This window comes from Vipera ursinii, assembly GCF_947247035.1.
Source record: "Vipera ursinii genome assembly, chromosome: 3".
NCBI lineage: Eukaryota > Metazoa > Chordata > Lepidosauria > Squamata > Viperidae > Vipera > Vipera ursinii.
The window spans coordinates 141035869-141059695 of record NC_139516.1 but is presented as its reverse complement, the minus strand read 5'-3'; the positions used below and the strand labels follow the sequence as shown (position 1 = coordinate 141059695).

Genomic DNA, 23827 nt, shown 5'->3' with positions numbered 1-23827 from the left:
CCCTTAACAAATGTCTCACTTAGCAACAGAAATTTTGGGCTCAACTGCAGTCGTAAACTGAGGACTACCTGCATTGTCTTTGTTTTTTTCCCTAAGATTAAATCCATTTATCAAGAAGAGTAAACTCTTCTTACTCTAGCTTCTCTCTCTCTCTCTCTCTCTCTCTCTCTCTCTCTCTCTCTCTCTCTCTCTCTCCTGCCAGATCCCCATGGGGAGACCTCACTCATGTCACACTGTGAAATAATGAACAATGAAAAAGATAAGATTTCAGTAAATTTCCCTGAAATGTATTAAATGTATTAATGTATTAAATCTATACAAACATAGTAAAAAAATATTAAAATACATATTTTAAAATTTGCATTGTCGGCTATCTAGTTTAAATCATTGACCCAGGGGTTTTCTGTTGAATCGAATTGTTGAATAAGTTTATTGAATTGTTCGATAAGCATCTCAATATCAAGATTTTTTTTTAATAAAACCAATTTTCTATTCTAGGTTGACATGCCTCATTGAAACAAATGAATTTTAGAAGTGAATTAAAGCAATGAGCTATTGATGCCAACAGTTTCTCATTCATGAGCTACAAGATTAATGTGAGTCTTTACTTTAACTTCCTTAATTAGATTACAAACATCCAACAAGATGCAAAGTATTGTCATTTACATCTTCAGTGGAGTAGACTTTTTATTATATAACTATATAATGAAGACGAGCCATAATCCAAAATACAGAAAATAGGAATAATAAATGCCCCCAAATACCATACTTAGACCTAAATCTATACTTAGCCCATACAAATACTTTAAATAAAAAAGCAGTATCTTATATTCAGTAAACCGGTCCTGCATAAAATCTTTCCTAAATCATACTTTTGGAGATAGTTTTTGAACAATAAGATTTTCAACACTATATAAAATAATTCCCTACACATTCTTTTTAATATATTTTAGCATTATGTTTCTGTATTTGAAAGAAAATAACACTGTCAAAATCACAGACTGGATTAGCATCCAAAAGTTACTTCATCTGAATGCCACCATGTGGAAATTAACTAGACTTTACACATCCCCACTTTCTGAGTCATTGGTTAGGGCTTTCGTTTCAACAACACCTGCTGCTCTATTGGCATCTACAGGTTTTTAAATTTCCATGATGCACAAATGTTGTCAACTTCTTGTCAAACATCCATTATCTATCACATGGATATGAAACCTGATGTCTGGGTTACAACTGCACAGACCCTTACAAGGAAAAAGCACATGCTTAGCCCATCCAAAGCTGGACCTACCACCTTTTTCACTTGGCACTTGTGAAGTCACGTCTTCTCTGCTTTGCAGTTCTAAAAAAACAGATGGGCTATTTCTAGATGCCTCCCCAAAGTGTTTAATTGGACATCAAAGCTGTGTTCTTCATTAATATAAGGGTATGATCTCTGGGAACTGCTAAAGGTAATTTAACGAGAAATTTAACTGGTGTTTTGTACTTAGCCAAAGAAAACTGGGATATCCCTATTTTTATAAATTGATTGTGAAACTTTTCTGTTTCATGCAAATATAAAAGCATATTTCTAAATATTTACATAAATATTAACTAACAAATAAAGTTGGGAAAACATAGATTGTCTAGAAATCTAAGGTTCATCTTAAGGTTGCCACGTTTGAGAAACACTAGTCTAAATGCATTGAATTACTATGTTTATTATCCGAAGCTGATGTAGCAATTAGCAATACATAAAGAAAAAGAGGACTAATATGATATCGAAATAAAGACTCCGAAATTATCGCAGGATTACTGACAATCATGTGCGCCATCCACATTATATTATGCAAGCTACTGAAAGCTAGTTGGTGTAATGGTCAAGGTGATGGATTAGAAATCAGGAGATTTATACTTCCTTTAAACATGAAAGCTAAAGGGCTGGATAATTTTGCAGCATTCGCTTTCTCTCATTTAAGCTTGTGGGGAAAATAGGAAGCAGGAACATTAGTTATGTGCATTGCCTTAAGCTGACCAAAAATAAAGGTGAGATTAAAAAAATATAATAATAAATAAATAGGTGTGTCAAAGGAAAAGCCTAGATTAAATTAGTTGGAGAACTGAGACCAGAACGAAATTGTTGTAGTCCATTCACATGAACTGACTAAAATTTCTTGTCCCTTAAACCTGGCAGAACTATTTCTCCCCAATTCTCCCTAAACCCTAAAAGATGTGCCCCAAGAACATGCACAATCTTCAGCGTGCAGATAATGGCAAAAGGCTACTGCTAAGCTTGTAAGCCGCCCTGAGTCTTCGGAGAAGGGCGGGATATAAATGGATTTAAAATAAAAAAATAAAATAAAAAAATAAAAGTTGAAAGGCGGTTTTGATTGGCTTTGATTGTCATAGTCACTACAATTTGCCATCACACCCAGCTCTAGTACTGGATGTTTTCCTGCAAAGTGCCCTTTGTCTCATCTCTTCATCAGCGTACATTGCAGGAACACAGCGTACATTGCAGGAACACAGAGAATATGGACTGATCTCGGAATCTAAGTAGGGTTTGCCCTATTTGGATAGAAGGCTGTAATGGGTGTGCGCGCGCACACACGCGCACACACGCACACGCCTGCCTTGGATTCTGCAGCTTCCATGAGAAATCTTCAAATATTCCTCCCGCTACTAAATGGTGCCCTGCCTGCAACTCCCAGAATAAGACAACTAGGTGTTCTACCACCAAACAGTTTACTTCACAGAAATCTTTTTCTGCAGCTTGTTTCACTAAGAAGGGGAAGGGGAAAGCAATTCATCCTTAAGTTACCCAACCTGAGGCAGAAGCCTGTCTTTAAAGTTAAGCCCCTCTCCCAGAATGGGTACCAATGAAGAACTATAAATATAGCCACCTCAAAAACCTAGAAGAAAAACGGAAAGGAAAAGCAAAGGGGAGAAGGAATAAACAAGTGCTTTTTGAGGTGGATGGTCTCAGTCAGATGCTCCCTCTAGCTCCCTCAGGCTCAATCAAGCCCAACAAACTTATCCTGCCCAGTTCTCAGTCCCTAAAAAAAAATACACTCTATTTTGAAACTACTTCCTTCAGCACTGAGGTTGCTAAGTGGAGTTTTGCTCTTACTTAGCTTTCAGCTACTCACAGAAAAGAGAAAACAAATGTCAAAAGAGAAGGGTAAAATGGAGACTGCCCTGACCTCTTTTAAAATCCATCTGAAAGAGGAAACCTTTTCTCCTTGTTGATTTCTTTGCTTTTAATTTTCCTCCTTGGCACAAATGGTCTTCTCCTCTTACTTGGATTGCTTTGCCAACCCCTTTCCCTTTAACTTTTTTCAGAGTCTGAATCTCTTGAAATGGAATTTCCCCACATTCCTTACAGGGAATCGCAGGAAGTCCAAGGGAGAGGGTTAGATTTGGAAGTTGAAAAAAGTCTTCCAGAAGACAAGGGCTACTACTTCCCTGAAATTGTTGGGGGGGAAAAAATAGCTTAAAGGCAGACACATGGAGGTCAGCCTAATGGCATCATTATTCTTTAATAAATAGCAGCTATCATTTACGTTTTCCATATTGTCCTGGTGTGATGCTGGACTGGAAGCATTACGCACTTAACAAAATGGATGGTGTACATTCTGAGAAAGTCTATAGAGCTTATAGCTTTATAGAGCTGATAGCTTTATGGTTCCCAAACCTACAAGGGGAGATTTATCTACTTATCATTGTAACTGTGAGGATTTTCAATGAAGAAGGACCAAAAAAAAAAAAAAAGGTTTTTATTATTCAGGGGAGAGCTTTAAGGAATGGTAGATCATTTTCCATATTTTCTCACCACTGGAGGTCACTGTAATCTTAATATTTTGACTTGTCAGGTCCACGGCAAGAAGACATTTGGTATTAAATGCTTGATGGCTGTATTCAGAAAGGGAATGGGAGATGTGTCGAATGAAATTGGCTATTAGTAGTTTCTGATTTCCTATACTTTATTTCTCATTAGAGTTTTTATAGATTAATGAAGCTTCTAAATATACCCTGCTCTGGGGTCCTATCTAATCTAGCTATAATATTGCTTTGCAATTATGGGCATTTATCCAACCGAATCCACTGTTTCTGCAAAGACTGGGGTGATGGACGGGGGTGGGCGGGGGCGGTGGGAGATCAACCGATAACAGCCTGCTTGGTTCTTTTTTTCCAAAAAAAGGGGAGGGAGAGTGGGAGAGAGGAAAAGGAAGAAATGAAGGAGGGAGAGAACCACTTTCTTGCCTAAGGGAAAGGGAAGGAATGAAAGAAGGGAGGGAGGGAGGGAGGGAGGGAGGGAGGGAGGGAGGAAGGAAGGAAGGAAGGAAGGAAGGAAGGAAGGAAGGAAGGAAGGAAGGAAGGAAGGAAGGAAGGAAGGAAGGAAGGAAGGAAAGGCTATGATTCTACTCCCACTGACTTTTTGCCCTTCCGTAGTCATTCTATTTCTCTGTTTAGGTGAGAAAATACCTCTGAAACAATGACCGAACAGATCACAAGTTATCTAGCGCTTGATAAATCTGAAAAAGCTACAAATCACTGACTTTCTCCCCGTGACTTAATTTCAACAACCACAACTTCGGCGGTAAAAGCTATATGAAAAACTCACCTCGTTTCTCATCACATACATTTATCCAGCTTAATTGATATTTTTAGGATGCCAGTCTCAGGAAAAACATTTCTAAAAGTTGAAATAACCTAATTTAATTCCTTCACATAACAAAACATAATAAAGTGCTCGTGTAATCAGAGATCCTGCTCTGATGGGACTAATTAACAAATTCCTGCATCTTATTTTTATTCAGCAAACAAGTGGCTAACACATAGCAAGCATGATATGTAACAGGAAACGGATGCCAAGCCTCAAGAAATGCAAGGAACATATCTTTATTTTGACAGACAAGCACAGATGCTGGGGCCGTTGTGTGAATCCTCTTTCCAGCACATTTTCATTAGCTAAATAAAAATGCATCCATGCTACCTTTCACATTGTTTTAAGTTATTAAAAATGTCATTAACCAGGAGGCCAATTAATAGCATTGGGCTGACAAGCAATCAAATGTAAACTTGTCGAGATTAGTCTTAGGCTGGAGCCAAGTTTTATCATTTGAGAAGCCCTATCTGATAAACATAAGGGACGCGGTGGCTCAGTTGGTTAGGACGCTGAGCTTGTCGATCAGAAGGTTGGCAGTTTGGCGGGTCGAATCCCGAGTGCCGCGTAACAGAGTGAGTGCCTGTTACTTGTCCCAGCTTCTGCCAACCTAGCAGTTCGAAAGCACGTAAAAATGCAAGTAGAAAAATAGGGACCACTACGGTGGGAAGGTAACAGCGTTCTGTGCGCCTTTGGCGTCTAGTCATGCTGGCCACATGACCATGGAGACGTCCTCGGACAAGCGCTGGCTCTTCGGCTTTGAAACAGAGATGAGCACCGGCCCCTAGAGTCGGAAACGACTAGTACGTATGTGTGGGGGAACCTTTACCTTTACCTTACTATCTGATAAACAATACAGGTAGACCTCGACAGACAACCATAATGGAGCCCGCCCATTATGTTCATTTGTGATGATGGTTGTAAAACAAGTAACATGACCAACCCAATTTTACATTTTTCGAGGTGGTCGTTAAGCAAATGCAGCAGAGGCAAAGTAAATGTAGCCATTCTAAAGTGAATGCCATGACAGTTAAAGCAAACCAATGGTTTGCTATGGGTGCAATTGTGCCAACAACCAGAAGCAAGAGCTGGCTTTCAGCAAAACCATTGTAAAATGCAAGTAACAAGTTGCTTCACCCTCATCCATCTCCCATGCAAATTTCCTGAGCCTCACCACACCTGCCTTATGCCCTGTCCCACCCAGCATCAGCCTGCCTACCAACCTGCTTGTAGCGAACTGGGACTTGTAATTTTCCTGCTGATTTGGTTCTGTGGAAAGCTGTCAGGAAATGGTTTCACCTAACAACCCTCTGTGAGGTTTGGTTAATGACGGCAATTGAGACTGCAGGGACTGTCATTGCCATTGTGGTGTGGTAAGCCTTAGCGATGGAAATTACCATCCCTCATAAGGTTGGGGCTACCTGCACAATAATTTCATGGAAAAAGCTTAGCATCTAATATTTGGGCTGAAAACACGAAAATACAAAGCGTATTGCACTGACAACAGGTGGATATTAGCTATGGCAGGGGTGTCAAACTCAATTTCATTGAGGGCCGCATCAGCATTGCGGTTGCCCTCAAGGGGCCGGGTGGGTATGGCCAGGGTGGGTGTGGCCTACTGGGTGGGCGTGGCTAGAGTGCATATGGCTTACTGGGTGGGCATGGCCAGTTCTACATCGTTCGCATCAAGGGTGCCTATGAGGGCCTGGACAGGAGTGGGGAAGATCTGAGGGTCTCTGGCAGAAGGAGGGTCTCTGGGCCAGGGCCAAGGCAGTGGGGGCCGTTCCCTCACTGTTTCCAGGATGGCTTCGCGGGCCACATGAAACCACTTTGCAGGCCGGATCCGGCCCCCGGGCCTTGTGTTTGACATGTCTGAGCTATGGTATTACTAAAGCCTCTTGATTTTCTTGAACTTCCTTTGGTTAAGTTTTCAAATGCTGTGAGCACTAGTGGCAGACTTAACACCAAGGAGGGCCAAAAGGAAGTCCTATGTATGTAAGTAAAACCAGTGTTTTTTTTTTGTAAAAGAAAAAGGTGCCGGAACTCACACACGTCATACAACCCGCCTTGCCTACCCTACAAGGTTCCATCCAAAAAAGGTGCTGGAACTCCATTCTGAACGTTCTATGACAAAAAAAAGCCCTGAGTAAAACCCTTTTGCTCCAAAGGCTTAGTTGTCAAAAGAAGCCTCTCCATGGGGACAGGGGTCTGGTATCAAGTCATTCCCCTGGTTGCAGCAACTGAGGGCGAATGGGAAATGGAAAAAGAGAGCAGTCACATTTGGAGAGTCCTTTATGGCTCAAACTAGTAGACTTGCATCCCTTCAATGTATTTATGCTGTTATTCACTGACCCGATCAAGCAAGCTGTGTGATGGCCTCCTTTCAGTCCTTCACGGTAGATCAGGTCAGGAAACAAATACTAAAACTCTATTTTATTGATGTAGGTTATAATAACGGAATCTTGAAAGCCTAATAGCATTTCTTTCCCGCTCTCTCAAACTAAAGATAGTTAACCTGGAGCTATCTTGAGTTTCTTCCTCACCCTTTCCTGTATTTCAGGACTAAGATCATGTTTTCCCAGTGGCTATCACATATCTTCTTCAAGGGTATTTCCATATTTCTCTAGACTCAGTGATAAGCACAAAGCAGCTGGAGAAAGATTTTTCCATGGACTGGAGGGGACATGGTTTTGTGTGTTTTGTGTGCATCCCAAGGATGGGGCTTCATTTGTTTGCGCGGTCTGCTTGCTGGCAGGCCACAAACTGGCGCTGGTCCATGGACCGTGGGTTGCAGACCCCTGGCCTAAAAGGCTTCATTCCATTTTATGTAAATGTCTCCATTTCAATTGGCTGGTGCATGTTCTTCTAGTGTGCCACTCCCATCTCCATTCTCTGCCTTCAAAAGCTATTTCATAGTAGGCTTTTGGGCTGTCTGTCATGAAAGCCTGGACGTTTGTGGGGTTTTCTCCCATTGTCAGAGAAATAGCAAAATGCCGCTAATTTCTTTGTGCAGCTCTGCCCAATTTTCCCTTCTAGTCCAAGTAACACTGTTATTGGTTGATTTGGGGGTGGGAGGGGTGGGGGTGTCCATAACAGTCCTGAAAAGACATGCCCACAGGAAGGAAAGGAATTGGTGCTTGTTTTCCTGGCCTAGGTGGGAGATGAAGGGGAAGCAGGGAAATCTACCAATCAGGAAACCTGTTCGTTGTGGTGCAAATAGAACAACCTGGCCATCTTTGTGGCCAAAGTGAAAGAAGAGGATGAAACCTGGAAAAGGATTTTTTTCAGTCCGGTTAATTAATGTACTGTATGAGAGCTAAGCAGCTGAAGGGCTGCAGTGCAAAAAAAAAGGCAAAGGGGGGGGGGAAATGAGAGATGTACCTGACAGGTAGCTAGAGGAAGAAGGGAGGAAAACTTAAGAAGCCAGAAACAAAACAAAAGAAATCCTTTATGTCAAATGAAACAATCATTGTGTAAGCAAGTGAAAAAAGGATTTGATGATGTAAGCGTTAAAAAGAAGCAATGTTTTTCATATAGTGTCATTGCTGAATCATTAGTTGCTCATCATTAATAGAGGCACCTTCATGGGGCACTTCCATTGAAGCAACTCTGTACTGCAAATGAGAGAAGCAAAAATATAAATACCTTTCCCTCCCCATCTCTAAGACTATGCTACTGGAAACTACTCAATGAGGTACAGTATCAGTATAGAAATAAACCTGATCAGAACAACTCTTAAGTTATTATTGGGGTGAGGTGGCTTGCAACAAGATTCTAAACTGTATTTATTTATCCCTTAAATAAACTTAGAAAAAATCCTGCCAATTCTGAGCAAACAAAACTCAGTCTGTTGCCCTCTTTCCCAAAATAGCTGTGAAGATGAAGAATATATCGGCTCCAGAGTCACATTTTGGACAATGAATACAGTACATAATTAGCAATAATACACAGAGAAACAAACACATACCTCATTATCCATTGTAATACTTTTCACTGTTTCCAAATTACGAAAAAACGTCATTTCGTCCTCTCCACTGTTATAATATTGCGTGTTCGTGTTGTGTAGCTGGTTAAATTGATGGAACTCTGGATGGTATTCAGTTATATGTTTATTCATTGTAGTTTCACAAATCAGTGTAGAAACATCTCCCACATTTTCTCTTGTTTATTGTCTGTAAAAAGGAAAACAAATAGAAGTTGGAAATTTTGAGCATTTTCCCCCAAACTTCAAAAAAACAGCTGCTGCCTGATCTAATATCCAGGGTACCAAATGGGGCATCTACCACCTATATGATACACCTCCATTGAACCAGTAGGACTGTCTACCAATTACCTAACAAGCCAGGTTCAGAGTTTTACTTATGAAATAAAAGTCTTAAACAATCTTGGGATTATAGTATCTGACATATCAATCTTTACAGTACTGGTTGATTACAGAAATCATTGGGAGAGTTGTCCAATGGACCCACAGAATACTCTCCCCGGTGAAATTTATTACTGTCACATCTTTTAGATATTTATTGAAAATCCTTCACTTCATAAAAGCCTGAATGTGTTGTTTCTGGTTTTATTCTCTTCTTTAAAAAAAACAACTGTGCATGGTTTCTATATTGTTTTGAATGTATTGTTTTGATTGCACAATTTACATTTTGTAAATTGGTTCAAGAGGCTGGAAGCATCCTAAAAATAAACAACGATGCTTTTATTTACCTTCTCTTATTCCCTCCATTCCTTTCTCCTTAACCCGTTAGATTAGGTAGTGTGGTTATTGAATGTTTTCATTAACTGCTAAGTCCTTGAAACTATCCCATCTTTCTCAAGATAGTGTGCCATGAGGAACAATTCAGAAATATTTAGAAATATCCATATCCATATTCATTCATTCAGCTGGCAGATTACAGTAAAGAAGGCAAAGTGAAGAAAAAATAAAATTGGCCAAGGTCCTCTAAGATGGATCCATAGCTAAATAGGGAAGAGAACCAAAATATCTGGAATAAAGGATTCTTTGTGGAATAGACAAGAAACATGGATTTTGAAAGATTGCATGTTGAACTCCAACTATTTTAATAATAAACAACTGCCCAGATTTGCTGGGAGCTGGGAGTCAGGCAGTATATACAGTACATTTAATAAATTGTACGGTTGGTTGCACAATCACCAAGAAACTTAGAATGGATTTGGCATTTTTATCCACTTAACAAGCACTTCTCAAGGACCTGGAATAGACAGATGTTGTTCTTTCTTGTTGGTAAAGGTATCCATGCAGGATGTAAGCTGTTCCTAGTAAAGCTGCTCTTTGCAATCGACTGAGGGTGATTTTTGTCAGTGTCAATGGAGTTTGAGTGGTTATCCAGATGTTTTGGGATTGCATCCAACAAACCTATTACTTATTGGTACTAACTTTGCTTTCTTTGGCCCCAGTCATTTTAATTCTATTTGCGTAGCTTTGTATTTTGTGTTCCCCCCCCAGTTTTTCTCTTCTGTTCTGCTTTCCAATTACTGCCATGTCCACTATCCAGACTTTTTCATATCAACAGCATTTATGTCTGAGGTACTATGAGGCAAGTGCTTGTTTGTTTGAATCCTAAAGTCCCTGAGCACTTTAGTTTCTTCATCTTCTATAGCTTCTTCATTTTGTATTATCCTGGTTCATCACATGGATTATCTAAAAGTGCTTGGTCGAAGGACAGCCTCAGGAGAAGCTGCACTATTTCCATCATCCAGGCAAAAGTTATCAACCCCTCCCTCCAAGAGGGTGTCACCACAGTATGGACCCAGTCACAGATTACCACTGTGACTGCTTTCATAACCCAGGATAAGGCTAGGTCTAATAAACAGGTGGCTAAAGCAACAGCACAGCTAACCCTGTCAACTGGCATTAAAGTCTCCATAGATTTCTATACCAGCCTCCTAATCACCACACTACAATGGGTATCAGCTCTTTACTTTAGAGAGCAACCAGAAGAAGAATCTATCTGCAACATCTATTTAGGCAAAGCTATTATTTCTTCACTGCTCCAGCTAAGCACTTTTCATGGCATTTCTCATGAATGAATGGTAGATACTATATAATGGTTAAGAAAAAATATGTGGTTACTAATATGATACATGAATACATTTAACTTGTTCGTATAAATTATGAAATTTATATATACATTATTATTTATGTAAATTATGTTTTACATTCCATAACTCTTATTCTTTATAAAACACAAATAAAATGCAGTAATATCTTTAAGCCTTTGACAACCCAAAGGGTGGTTTCTAAAGGCAGTAATGGACATGTCCTTGTCTACTCTTCTGGAGTCTCTTAATCAAGTCCTACCCTCTAGAACAGGAGTGTCAAACTCTTAACGTCACATAATGTGTTGTGACATATCGCAACTTTTTTGACATTGCTGGCAATGGGGTAGGCACGGTTTTGGCATGACGCATCCGGCCCACAGGCTGGCAGTTTGACACCCCTGCTCTAGAATAACAGAGAGAAAAAAATCTTAGCCCACTTTAGTAGCAGAACACATCCGTTGACGCCAACAGTCAAACGACATGATGAAAACTTCATAATTTCTCAACATATGGATAGGCTTAACCATCGTTTTGACTGGGAAGCTGTGACCATGTTAGGCCAAGCCAAGTTCAAAATCTAGAGAATTCCTAGAAGCTTGGCACTCTACAAATTGGCATTAATAGACGCATAGACATAAACAACACATACATAGTGTGCAAAAAAGATAATCAACAAGCCAAAAAGAGAACAAAAAGACTAAAAGACCTCCCCACCAGCGATCAACACCAAGATGAGCCTATATTAACACCAAGATCAACCTCAACTATCAAGAAGTAAACAGTACCAAGTACAAACTGAGAGCAAACCCCATTCCTTACTAACACTGAGGATGTTATTTTTATTTATTTATTTGTTTTATTGGATTTGTATACCGCCCTATTCCCGTAGGACTCAGGGCGGTTTACAGGGCAGTTAAAACCATGAATACAAAAAATTAAAAACAAATAAAACAATTAAATTAAATTCAAGCCCCAAGAGTAAATCTAAAACCCAGTTAAATTAACAACCCCACAGTCTGGACCAAACAGATCGAAGAGCCAAGTTTTCAGGTCCCGGCGAAATGAGCGAAGGTCGGGGGCAGTCCTAAGTTCTGTAGGTAGTTGGTTCCATAGGGCAGGCACCCACAGAGAACGCCCTTCCCCTGGGAATAACTCGCCGGCATTCATTAACCGGCGGTACCCTGAGAAGGCCCTCCCTGTTACCTAATTTGAGTAATGAAAAATCTGCAAGAAGACGCTCACAGAGCACCAAGCCCCGCCGCCTCATTTTTATATTTGATGATATATTCCCTCTTATTCTTCTCAAGTAAAAATTACTCAACTCTTGAATTTTCAAATTTTCTAATCATCTTCATTGCCTGTTTAATTATATCCTTTCTGACATTTGGCACCAGAACTGATCATGCATTGAGATGCATCAGTGAAGAACAATACAGATATATCTTTTCTCATGACTTAGAAGCAGGGGGAAATTGCATTTGCTTTTTTTTAACGCAATTTTACAGCTCTGCCAACTCCAATTTAAGATTTGACCATAATCTTAAAAGTGCAGCCAATCCCATTTTTTTTACATTGCGCCTGCTAAAGTTTTTTTTTTTTTAAAAAAAATTTTTATATAAAACAACTCAGGAAATAATTTGCTGTCCCGTCATGACTCCTGAAATAGGTGAAATAGAAGTCGCTGTTTTCCTCTCCACGTTTCTCATGTTTGGCAACTTGAAACATGGCCAGCTGGCGTTTCTGGGAGAGTGAAGTTCACACAGCTTAAAATCGCCAAGTTTCAACAGTTCTACAATAGCAGGTCGCCTTGGCAGCCAATTCCTCCACTTTTGTCTGTCTGTTTGTCTGCGTGTGCCTAAAACGTTCCTCCCTATCAGCAATTGATTTCACTGGAAAAAACTCTTGCTAAAATCGCACACAAGCGATCGCGTTTCTATCCTCGAAATATACAAGTTTTAAAAAAAATATTCACGCGTCTTTCTAAAGTTCGAGCAAGAGAGAGAGAGAGAGAGAGAGAGAGAGAGAGAGAGAGAGAGAGAGAGAGAGAGAGAGAGAGAGAGAGAGAGAGAGAGAGAGAGAGAGAATTAAATATGCCGCATATAGAAAATTAAGTCTTAAGGCATTTTTGTAGCCGGACGGAAGAACTACAACTCCCGAAAGCCTCTGGGTCTGTGAGCTGCCCGCCGAAGAAGGAGGCGGCGACTTTGCTGTTCTTCCTTCTGGAGCATGTCGTGGTTATTGTGGAGCCCAGAGGCAAACTTTTCCTTTTTCTTGCCGGTGCTTCTGCTTTTATTTTTATTTTATTTTTTTGGGTCGGGAAGGTTCTAGAAGGGATTGATCAAAGGAGACGCTTCCCCCAAGAGGAAGAAGCCACCGATTAGCGTCGATTTAGGGGGGTCCCCACTATCCTGCCTTTCCTCCTCTTGCCGGGCAATGGAAGGAGGTCTTAGGCAGGAAGAGCCGCTGGTGAGCTGCCCGGTTTGCCTGGAGGAACTTCCAGCTGCGCGCATCAACTCACATCTGGATAGCTGTTTGCAGCTGCAGGGCGAAGGGGAAGACTTGTCCAGCGGAGAGGTGGGAGGCAGGAGCCACAGCGGCCCAAAGCCCGCAGCAAGAGTGGGGCTCCCCGCTCTGGCCCAGCAGCCTTCCTCGAAGAAAATGCGACTCTCCCAATCTCCGGAACGGAGAAATAAAGACGAGGAGCCGGGGAGTGACCTCGGTTCTCCTGCGGTGTTTTCCCTTTTTCACAGAGGCAGAAACTCCGGAGGAGCCCAAATGGGGGCGCCCCGGGGCGCTGCTACCTCTCCAAATCCGGGAAAAGTGAGAGAGCGGCGAGTGGAGAATCCGGAGCCAGCGTCGGATGCCTTGGAGCCGCTGTTGCGGGGAGAAAGCCTGGCCCAAAAACTGGAAGGGAAACCTCTGGCCGATAAGCTGCGGCCGAGCCATCTGGGGGATTATGTGGGGCAGAACCAGGTGTTGGGGAAAGAGACGCTCTTGCGGTCCTTGATGGAGGCTCACGAAATCCCCTCGCTCATTCTCTGGGGACCCCCAGGCTGTGGAAAGGTGAGTGGTACGTAGTTAAGTCCTTTGTCTACCCTGTTTTCTTCCCGAACTTCCTTGCCTGGGACAATTCAGGACAATGAACTAGTGCAGGGGTAGGCAACCTCGGCTCTTTTATGACTCGTGGACTTCAACTCCCAGAATTCCTGAGCCAGCTTGGCTGGCTCAGGAATTCTGGGAGTTGAAGTCCACGAGTCATAAAAGAGCCGAGGAATGCTGACCCCTGCACTAGTGGAACAGCTTGCCTTCAGAAGTTGTAAGTGCTTCACAATTGGAGGTTTTTAAAGAAAAGACGCGGTGGCTTAGTGGGTTAGGACGCTGAGCTTGTCGATCAGGAGGTCGGCAGTTTGGCGGGTCGAATCCCGGGTGCCGCGTAACAGAGTGAGCGCCTGTTACTCGTCCCAGCTTCTGCCAACCTAGCAGTTCGAAAGCACGTCAAAATGCAAGTAGAAAAATAGGGACCACTGAGGTGGGAAGGTAACAGCGCTCCGTGCGCCTTTGGCGTCTAGTCATGCTGGCCACATGACCACGGAGACGTCCTCGGACAAGCGCTGGCTCTTCGGCTTGGAAAGGGAGATGAGCACCGGCCCCTAGAGTTGGAAACGACTAGCACGTGCGGGGGAACCTTTACCTTTACCTTTAAAGAAAAGACTGGGCAGACGAGCCACCTCTTTGAAATTGTATAGGGTGTCCTCCTTAAAGCGAGGAGCTGGACTAGAAGACCTCCAGGGTCCCTTCCAGCTCTATTCTGATTCTGGCTAAACTCGGCATAGCTTGTGGTCCTAAAGCTTGCTTACTTGAGGACCACAAGTAGGCTGAAAGGCAGCAGGGGCTGGCCAGAGGGACTTTTTTTATTGTTGTGGTCCAATGTTAAAGGACCTGCAGCCTTAGGAGTAAATGCTTCAGCCTATCAAAGGCCATGCAGAGAATGTCATCTCATCCCACATGCTTAGCATCAGTTGGCAACGGGTCTCAGGAAAAGGGTCTGTCCAGCTTCAGTTGTTGCTTCTGTTTAAGATAAAGCATCCTTCCAGGTGACTAGGGGGAAAACGTCTGCAAACTGCATTCCTCAAAGCCTTTTAAGCCCCATTGGATTGGATGGTAAAGATGTGGGAGGAGATACCTTCTAGGAGTGTATTTATAACTTTCTGGATCCTAAATTGTATTTCTACTTTGTGGCAGAATTAAGCTGTGTCTACATTGTGAGCGCCTGTTACTCGTCCCAGCTTCTGCCAACCTAGCAGTTCGAAAGCACGTAAAAATGCAAGTAGAAAAATAGGGACCACTACAGTGGGAAGGTAACAGCGTTCCGTGCGCCTTTGGCGTCTAGTCATGCCAGCCACATGACCACGGAGACATCCTCGGACAAGCGCTGGCTCTTCGGCTTTGAAACGGAGATGAGCACCGGCCCCTAGAGTTGGAAACGACTAGCACGCATGTGTGGGGGAACCTTTACCTTTACATTGTGAATAGTCTTCTCCATGGGAGAAAAGGAAATGAGCTGACAGTTCGTCATGTGATGATTCTTATTGGATTCCAATGCCCATAGCTTCTAATCATTTCGTTGATTGAGAGTGAAGAAAATTGCAAGAAAGGGCATCTATTGGGACACTTAGTTAGAAGCTGATTGCTTAACCCAAAGATTCCTTTATCACAGGAGATCTAGTAGCATGGTGACTGATGAAAAATTCTATAATCAGCAACACATGGAGGACTTTTGGACTCTTTGGCGTAGATATAATTCTTCTGTGGTGTGGCAACAAATTGAAAAAAAATTTCAGTGTTCCTTCATATAATTCCCTATACAGTGTATTTAATTGTGTTGCCTAGTTATACAGTGCATTCAGAAAGTATTCAGATCCCCTTCTTTTTTGTCAGTTTTGTTATACTGCAGCCTGATTCTACAGTTGCTGAAATTCATTTTTTCTCTCAGTACCCCATAACGACAAAGGGAAAACAGACTTTTAGAAATATCTGTAAATTTATTAAAAAGAAAAAACTGAAATATCACATTGGCTTAAGTATTCAGACCCTTTGCAACAACACTTGAAATTTAGGTCCATTGCCTCCCGTTTCTTAAGGTCGTTGCTGACATGTTCTTTACACCTTGATTGGAGTCCACCTGCGATAAATTAAATTGACTGGACATGATTTGGAAAGGCACACGCCTCTCTATATAAGGCCTCACGGCAAAAGCCATGAGGTCAAAGAAACTGCCTGCAGAGCTCAAGAGACAGGATTATTTATTTATTTATTTATTATTTGGATTTATATACAGCCCCTTTCCCGAAGGACTCGGGGCGGTGTACAGGGCAATTAAAACACTATATACAACATATAATATACAAAAATTAAAATAAATTAAACCAAGTAGCCCTAAACAATAAAACACGTTCTAAAATTTAAAATTTAAAATCTAAAATCCCAATCCCTCAGTCCCCCTGCAAGGCACAGATCTGTGGAAGGCTACAATAAAATTTCTGCTGCACTGAAGGTTCCTAAGAACACAGTGGCCGCCATAATTCTCAAATGGAAGAGGTTTGGCACAACCAGGATGCTTCAAGAGCTGGTCACCTAGTCAAACTGAGCAATCAGAGAAGGGCCTTAGTAAGAGAGATGACCAAGAACCTGATGGTCACTCTGACTGAGCTTCAGAGATCCTGTATGGAGATGGGAAAGAGTTCCAGAAGGACAACCACCACTGTAGCCCTCCACCGACCTGGACTTTATGGCAGAGTGGCTAGACAGAAGCCTCTCCTCAACGCAAAATACATGAAAGCCTGCTTGGAGTTTGCCTGAGGGACTCTCAGGCTGAGGAACAAGATTCTCTGGTCTGTCGAAACCAAGATTGAACTGTTTGGCCTCAGTTCTAAACATTATGTCTAGAGGAAACCAGGTATTGCTTATCACCTGCCCAGTATCATCCCAACAGTGAAGCATGGTGGTGGCAGCAGCATGCTGTGGGGGTGTTTTTCAGCAGCAGGGACTGGGCGACTGGTCAGGGTTGAAGGAAAGCTGAAGAGAGGAATGAACAGGGATATCCTCAATGCAAACTTGTTCCATAGCGCTCAGGACCTCAGACTGGGCCGAAGGTTCACTTTCCAACATGACAACGATGGAAAGAAAATGATGGCAGAAAATCCCCCAATCCAGGTGGGCAAAAGCTTGTTGCATCATAGACTCAAGGCTATAATTGCTGCCAAAGATGCTTTAACAAAAATGCTTCACTGAGTCAAGGGTGTAAATACTTACGCCAATCTTGATATTTTGTTTTTTTTTCTTTTTAATAAATTTACAGACATTTCTAAAAGTCTGTTTTCACTTTGTCGTTATGGGGTACCGAGTGTAGATTAATGAGAAAAAAATGAATTTCAACAACTGTAGAATCATGCTGCAGCATAACATAACGGACAGAAGTGAAGGGGGTCTGAATACTTTTGGAATCCACTGTAAATACTAAAGAAAGCAGTTTGGCATCTACCTATAATCTATATCCATGGTGGCAAACCTATGGCACGTGTCCCACAGGTGGCACACAGAGCCCTCTCTGTGGGCACGCACGCCATCACCCCACTCCTAGGCCTTCAGCTGGGTTTTATAAAACCTTTTCGCTTTAGCCCTTCGCCGCTGTGTGCAAAAAAAAAAAGTTCCATCAATCAATCAATTTCAACTTCTCACGGAAAAAAAAGATCTCACAAAGTTGGAATTGATTGATTGAACTTTTTAGTCGAACCCAGTCTGCCGTTACCATTGCAGCCACGTCCACCAAGTGGGCCACACCCACCCAATGGGCCACACCCACCCAATGGGCCATGCCCACCTGGCACACAATGATACATAAGTGGGTTTTGGGTTGCAGTTTGGGCACTCCGTCTCTAAAAGGTTCGCCATCACTGATCTATATATTGTGTCATTGAGCTTCATTTTGGCTAGCAATGCAGTGAGCAGAATTGTGGATATCACGGAATAATACATAAGGATTTCCAATTTGGATAACAATTATCCTCCTGAGGGGAAGACAGATTTATTTTCTTCTGATTAGATGAGGTTACATTCCCCCAAATGAAAAAAAAAATGATGCTCTTACACTTCTCTCTGTTTTGTTATAACTTCATGGTATCACAGTTTAAATAACTAGGTGTTTTAAAAATATAATGACATAAGAATAAACCATTCTATTGTTTAATATCATTTTCGCACTAGCAGAGCTTTCATAAATCATTCACTGATGAAGTGGGGAAATTCCCAGAATTGCATTCTTGGGATTTTCATACCATGATACACAGCTAACAATTTTGTATAAGGTTGGTCTACCATAAGTGGCCTGCAAAAATCTGATTGACCACAACATGCAGCAACCAGATTCATTAAAAAACTAACACTTGATTGTGATCTAGAGCAGGGGTCCCCAACCCCCCCAGGCAGCAGGCCACAAAACAGGCCACACAAATGAGTCCTATCTGCACACTTGTGGGATGCAGGCAGCACGCAAAACCATGCTCCCCCCCCCCAGCGCATGGAAAAATACTCTCTGCACAGAACCTGTCCCTAGTGCCCCAAAGGCTGGGGGCTGCTGTTGTAGAGGTAGTTTAAATGTCTGCAGTCCAGATATGATAGCACTAAAATGATAGGTATTACAGCTTGGATACTCCACAATCTCCCTATCTACTCAGATCCATGCAACTCGACTTACATCCACAATCGAGCACAAAATTTCCGTTGCTGTGCAATAGAGTTGTCAAGTGAGTTTTCTCCATTACAACCATCCTTGCCCCAATTGTTAAGTGAACCGCTGTAATTGTTTAGTAAATCTGGCTTCTCCGTGGACTTTGCTTGACAGAAGGTCGCAAAAGTTGATCACATGATCCCAGGACACCGCAGCCATGATAACTACATGCCAGTCGCCAAATTCTGATCATGTAACCATGCGGATGCTGCAACGGTCATAAGTGTGAAAAATGGTCATAAGTTACTTGGTTCAGTGCTGTTGTGACTTTGAATGGTCACTAAGAAAATGGCTGTGAGTCAAAAAGCTCCTGTTCTGAATGTCTGCCATGTAGGTTTCAAGGGAGCAATGTGGGCTAAAAGACCCGTCTATCTGAATTCAGCAGAAACTCGAAAAGAATTTATAAACCCCTGAAGATGAATGTGTCTGACTTCACACAATAGGGATCATCAGTCTGGACTGCTAACTGGGCATCAGTCTGGACTGCTGATTAAAAAGAAATAAAAGTTTCCATGGCTGCGAATGGTCCAGCTGCTTAAACGGTAAGTTGCAACCTGAGTTAAGTCACCCTTTGATTTATGACCCTTTAATGTGCAAGATTTAGATTTTTGTTTGTCTGCCATGGAGTACTCAGTTTTAGCTGAGAGAGACATCTACTGTGTAACCCAAGCACAGAGCAGCTTGGGAGCTGGCACATCAAAACCCCTGTATTTGCAGATAGCTAACCTTGTTTTTATCTAGAGATGGAAAAAGGATAATTAAGTGAATGTCTGGCACATTACACAGAAACTGACTTGAAGATGACACAGCATCTACCCTTGGTTTTATAAGTGCAATCTTAGATTGCATTAATGAAAGCAGTAAATGATGGGAATGTGTGAACTTCAAAGTAACATGCTGTCTTTGCAACTGGGGTTGTGTTTCAGCGAGCTTATTTTTACCACATAGCTTACCTTGTGTTTTATTCTAAACCTCATCATGAGAAGGCAAAAACACTTCAGGTTCTGCCTCTCTCTGTGTGTGTGTGTGTGTGTGTGTGTGTGTGTGTGTGTGTGTTTGTATAAAACATATTTATTTTATTTTATTTGGCTTGGCAGTTGAATTTTGATTGAATTTTGTGCCCTTTTTATTTAGCCCTTCTCCCATGCCCGCCACAGACAAAGAGAGATGAGAAGGCTGTATTGGCATTGCTGAGGCTAAATCAATGGCTTTGTATTATAATGCCAATGCTAGGCAGGAACTACTTTTTTCACATAGTATATAGGAAAATGATTATGCTGTAGCCACCATTGGCAAGGTTGGGTTTTAAAATATGGAATTGGAAAATCTGCTGTGCGCCATTTTGTTTTGTTTGCTGAAGGATTGCACAGACTTTTTTTTTACTGTTTTCCCCTTAGATTATAACTTAGTGCAGTTTATGTACTTGCAAGATCCTGGGATTATTTGTGTGATTTATTCTAGAATTCAAAGTAAGGGACTATGATCAGTGCTTGATTTATTGAGGAAGGATGATAGAGAATGATGTAACAAGGGTTAGAGGTTCTTTCGGATGAGAACTTCTACAGCAGAACAACTGTTATAAGCTACGAAGTAGCCAGTAAAAGCTGTGTTCAGTTAAAATTTGTCTTAGATTAAAACCTATAATTTCTAGCCAAGAAGTTCAAATTAGAATGAAGTGGTACTCAGTGCTCACAAAACCCATTTTTATTGTTAAGGTAAAAGGTAAGGGTAAAATGACCCAGACTATGCACATGCTCTTGTATCTTACGCAAAGATACCATAATATCAGGTTTTGGATGGAGTTGCATTGCCTTTGAAGGTGCATTGACTGGTTCCCAGACGATATCTGTGGCTTGATGGACATTTTTCCAACTTTGCTAATAAAGCACCTGCCAAAATAACCCCTGCCTTTGTCACCCCTTAGATTACTGTCACACCATGTATTTGGAGCTGTTCTACAACAACCTGATAAAGCTACAGTTGATCCCAAATAGAACAATTAGAAGTATGATGGGCTGTAAAAGGTGAGGCCATCACTCTTCCTCCATTTTAGGAGTTATCAGTTTATCCCTAGATACAATTTGAAGTGCCCGATTTATGTCCTTTAAAGCTCTGACTGAACTGAAATCTAAAGGGAAAAAAGCCCCCCCCCATCCCACCTGCTGCTACACGAATGTCTGGGTTTTGGGGCACTCGGTCTTCAAAAGGTTCGCCATCACTGGTATAGGGTTTCCTGCCTGAGCAGGGGGTTGGACTAGAAGACCTCCAAGGTCCCTTCCAACTCCATTATTCTGTTCTCGTCTCGTTTCATCTAGTCTAGTCTAGTCTAATAAAGAGAAGGAGTAGGAGTGACATGATAGCTGTCTTCCAATATTCAAGGGGTTGTCTCAGAGTGTCAACCTATTCTCCAAAGCACCTGAGGGCAAGAGAAATAGTGGATGGAAGTTTTAAGAAAGAGAGATCCAACTTAGAATTAAGAAGGAATTTCCTGTCAGTGAGAACAATTGAATCAGTGAGATGCCTTGGTCCAGAAGTTGTGGGTAATTTATCACTGGAGGTTTTTAAGAAGAGATTGGACAGCCATTTGTCCAAAATGAATATAGGCTCTCCTGCTTGAGCAGGGAGCTGAACTAATTTAATTTAATTTAATAATTTAATTTGTATACCGCCCTTCTCCCGAAGGACTCAGGGCGGTGAACAGGGCAATACATAATAAAAACAGAATACAAAAATTAAAAAGTAAGACGTCCAAGGTCCTTTTCAACTCTGTTATACTGTTAATATATGCGATGTGCTTTTAGTAGTTTTAAAAAAGGCAAGCTATAATGCTCTTGACTGTTGTTTTGGAAATGGTTACCTGCTGCTGATAGAACAGGATGCACAGCAATGCAGGTCTAGAGTGTTATGCTTAACACCCTTAATTTAGCATGGCAGCCCTCGGTTCGGTTCACCTCTATTTTACAGAATGGCTTTTCCTGGGAATGTTGGATGGATCGTGGTTTGCTTTCTGAGCACATTGCCAGCAGCAACAGTTGAGGTCTAAATGGTGTGCACATTATAGCAAGAGAAACAGATGTTGGCTCCAGGATTATGGATATAGAAGACCACATCTGGAATGTATCATAGTGGAGAAAGCTTCTCTTGGACTCGGTGCTGGAATACCCTTTTATTAGATTTAATTAGCACTGGCTATCATATTAGAGCAAAGACTTTATTCCTGCTTTGCGACTTCCAGGAAACATTTGAATTTTTAATGATGTGCCAAGGGAGAAAGAATGATAGGACCTACTCCTTTTCAAAATATTTTCCAAGTAATCAGATCCATTGGTATCATGGTTTGTCAGGGAGGCTGGGAATAAAAGTGTTGCTTCACTTAGATCAGTGATGGCAAACCTTTTAGAGATCGAGTGCCCAAACTGCAACCCAAAACCCACTTATGTATCGTTGGGTGCCGGGTGGGCGTGGCCGATTCGGTGGGCATGGCCCATTGGGTGGGCATGGCCCATTGGGTGAGCGTGGCTTCGGTGGTAACGGCATACTGGGTGGCACTAAAAAGTTCAATCAATCAATTCCAACTTTGCGAGAAGTTGAAATTGATTGATTGAACCTTTTTTTTTTTGCACACAGCAGCAGAGGCCTAAAGAGAAAAGGTTTTTATAAAACCCATCTGAAGGCCTAGGATTGGGACGATGGCATGCGTACCTACAGAGACGGCTCTGCATGCCATCTGTGGACTTAGTTGATGCCCTGTACAGGGTTTGTATTACACAATTCCCTATCTATGATTATAGAAAAATAAATTGCAAATATTTTTCCTTGCACGTGAAATTTTATCATAGTGGAATTGAGAATGCTAGCCGTTATATAATACTGTTACAGCTCCTCTGTTACAATCTATTTATGTGTCTTTAAAAAAAAACACCTCTCTTTTTAAAAATCAGGTCTTACACCTGTTACTTTAATTAAGACTTGCAGTAATATACACAGATTCCTCAGAATAAGCCCTTTAGTAGGATGCACTGTACATGTAAGCTCATGTGCACTAGGATTGGCTTATGTTTTATAATAGGGGTATAAATGCACCCAACTTTGGTTCCGGAAACATTATGTACCATACAGAATTAAAGTAAAGTTAAAGGTTCCCCCGCACATGCGTGCTAGTCGTTTCCGACTCTAAGGGACAGTGCTCATCTCTGTTTCAAAACCGAAGAGCCCGTGCTTGTCTGAGGACGTCTCCGTGGTCATGTGGCCGGCATGACTAGACGCCAAAGGCGCATGGAATGCTGTTACCTTCCCACCGTAGTGGTCCCTATTTTTCTACTTACATTTTTACGTGCTTTCGAACTGCTAGGTTGGCAGAAGCTGGGACGAGTAACAGGCGCTCACTCTGCTATATGGGACTCGGGATTTGACCCGCCAAACTGCCGACCATTTGATCGACAAGCTCAGCGTCCTAACCCACTGAGCCACCGTGTCCCTATCATACAGAATTAGCAACTATTAAAAACCTGGACAGAAACAGCTGGATATGTGTCTTATTTGAACTAAAAAACTTAATTTTGTCATTTAGGATACAAAAAGTGTTTTTGTCCTAAGGAAAAAAATCTAGTTGCAGATTGTATTGTTTTTCCCTTTCCATCCACTGAACTGATACTGGATTATTTAATGGTCTAATCATAAAACACTGCTAAAGAAAAATGAGACGCTGCTGAAGAACAAAAAGGCAAAGGTTTTTTTTAGAATAATGGTCTTTGTAAAACTGGATTCGCCAAGAATTTAGGCAATTCTGATTTATATACTATAATTCAGTGTCCTTGAAAATGGCAAAAATTTGTTATACTATCTATAAAACTCATCCGGCTTTGATTACCTTGATAATATAGTTAAAATGATGTTTGTATTTTATTTGAAACAAACTATCCACTTACTTTATAATCTGCAGAATTCTGTTCAGTGACTAGAATAAAACATCACACTAACCCAAAACCAAACAGAACAAAATCAGCATGCTTGCCTGTTTTCTTCGTTTCAGACAACCTTGGCACGGATCATAGCCAATAGCAGTAAGAAGAATGGAACACGGTTTGTGACACTGTCGGCCACAAGTGCCAAAACCAGTGATGTCCGAGATGTAATTTTCCAAGCCCAAAATGAAAAGAGACTCTGCAAGAGGAAGACTATTCTATTTATAGACGAGATACACCGTTTCAATAAGTCCCAACAGGTATTATTTTTTCTATATGCAGTCAGAAAACTAGTATATTGCAGTGAAGTCATTCTGCATGTGAGAATGAGCAATGGTTTAACTCTGACAATTGTGATACACCTTT

General features: G+C 41.5%; 1 protein-coding gene across 1 annotated transcript in view; it reads left to right on the top strand.

Moving 5' to 3' along the window:
* Positions 1-12891: 12891 nt before the first annotated feature.
* The window catches only part of WRNIP1 (WRN helicase interacting protein 1), a 28779-nt gene continuing 17843 nt past the window's right edge, over positions 12892-23827 (top strand). The window contains exons 1-2 of the mRNA XM_083358545.1: positions 12892-13774; positions 23530-23721. Of these exons, the coding sequence (XP_083214671.1) occupies positions 13145-13774; positions 23530-23721 (822 nt within the window). The 5' untranslated portion in view covers positions 12892-13144. The remainder of the gene's footprint in view (positions 13775-23529; positions 23722-23827) is intronic.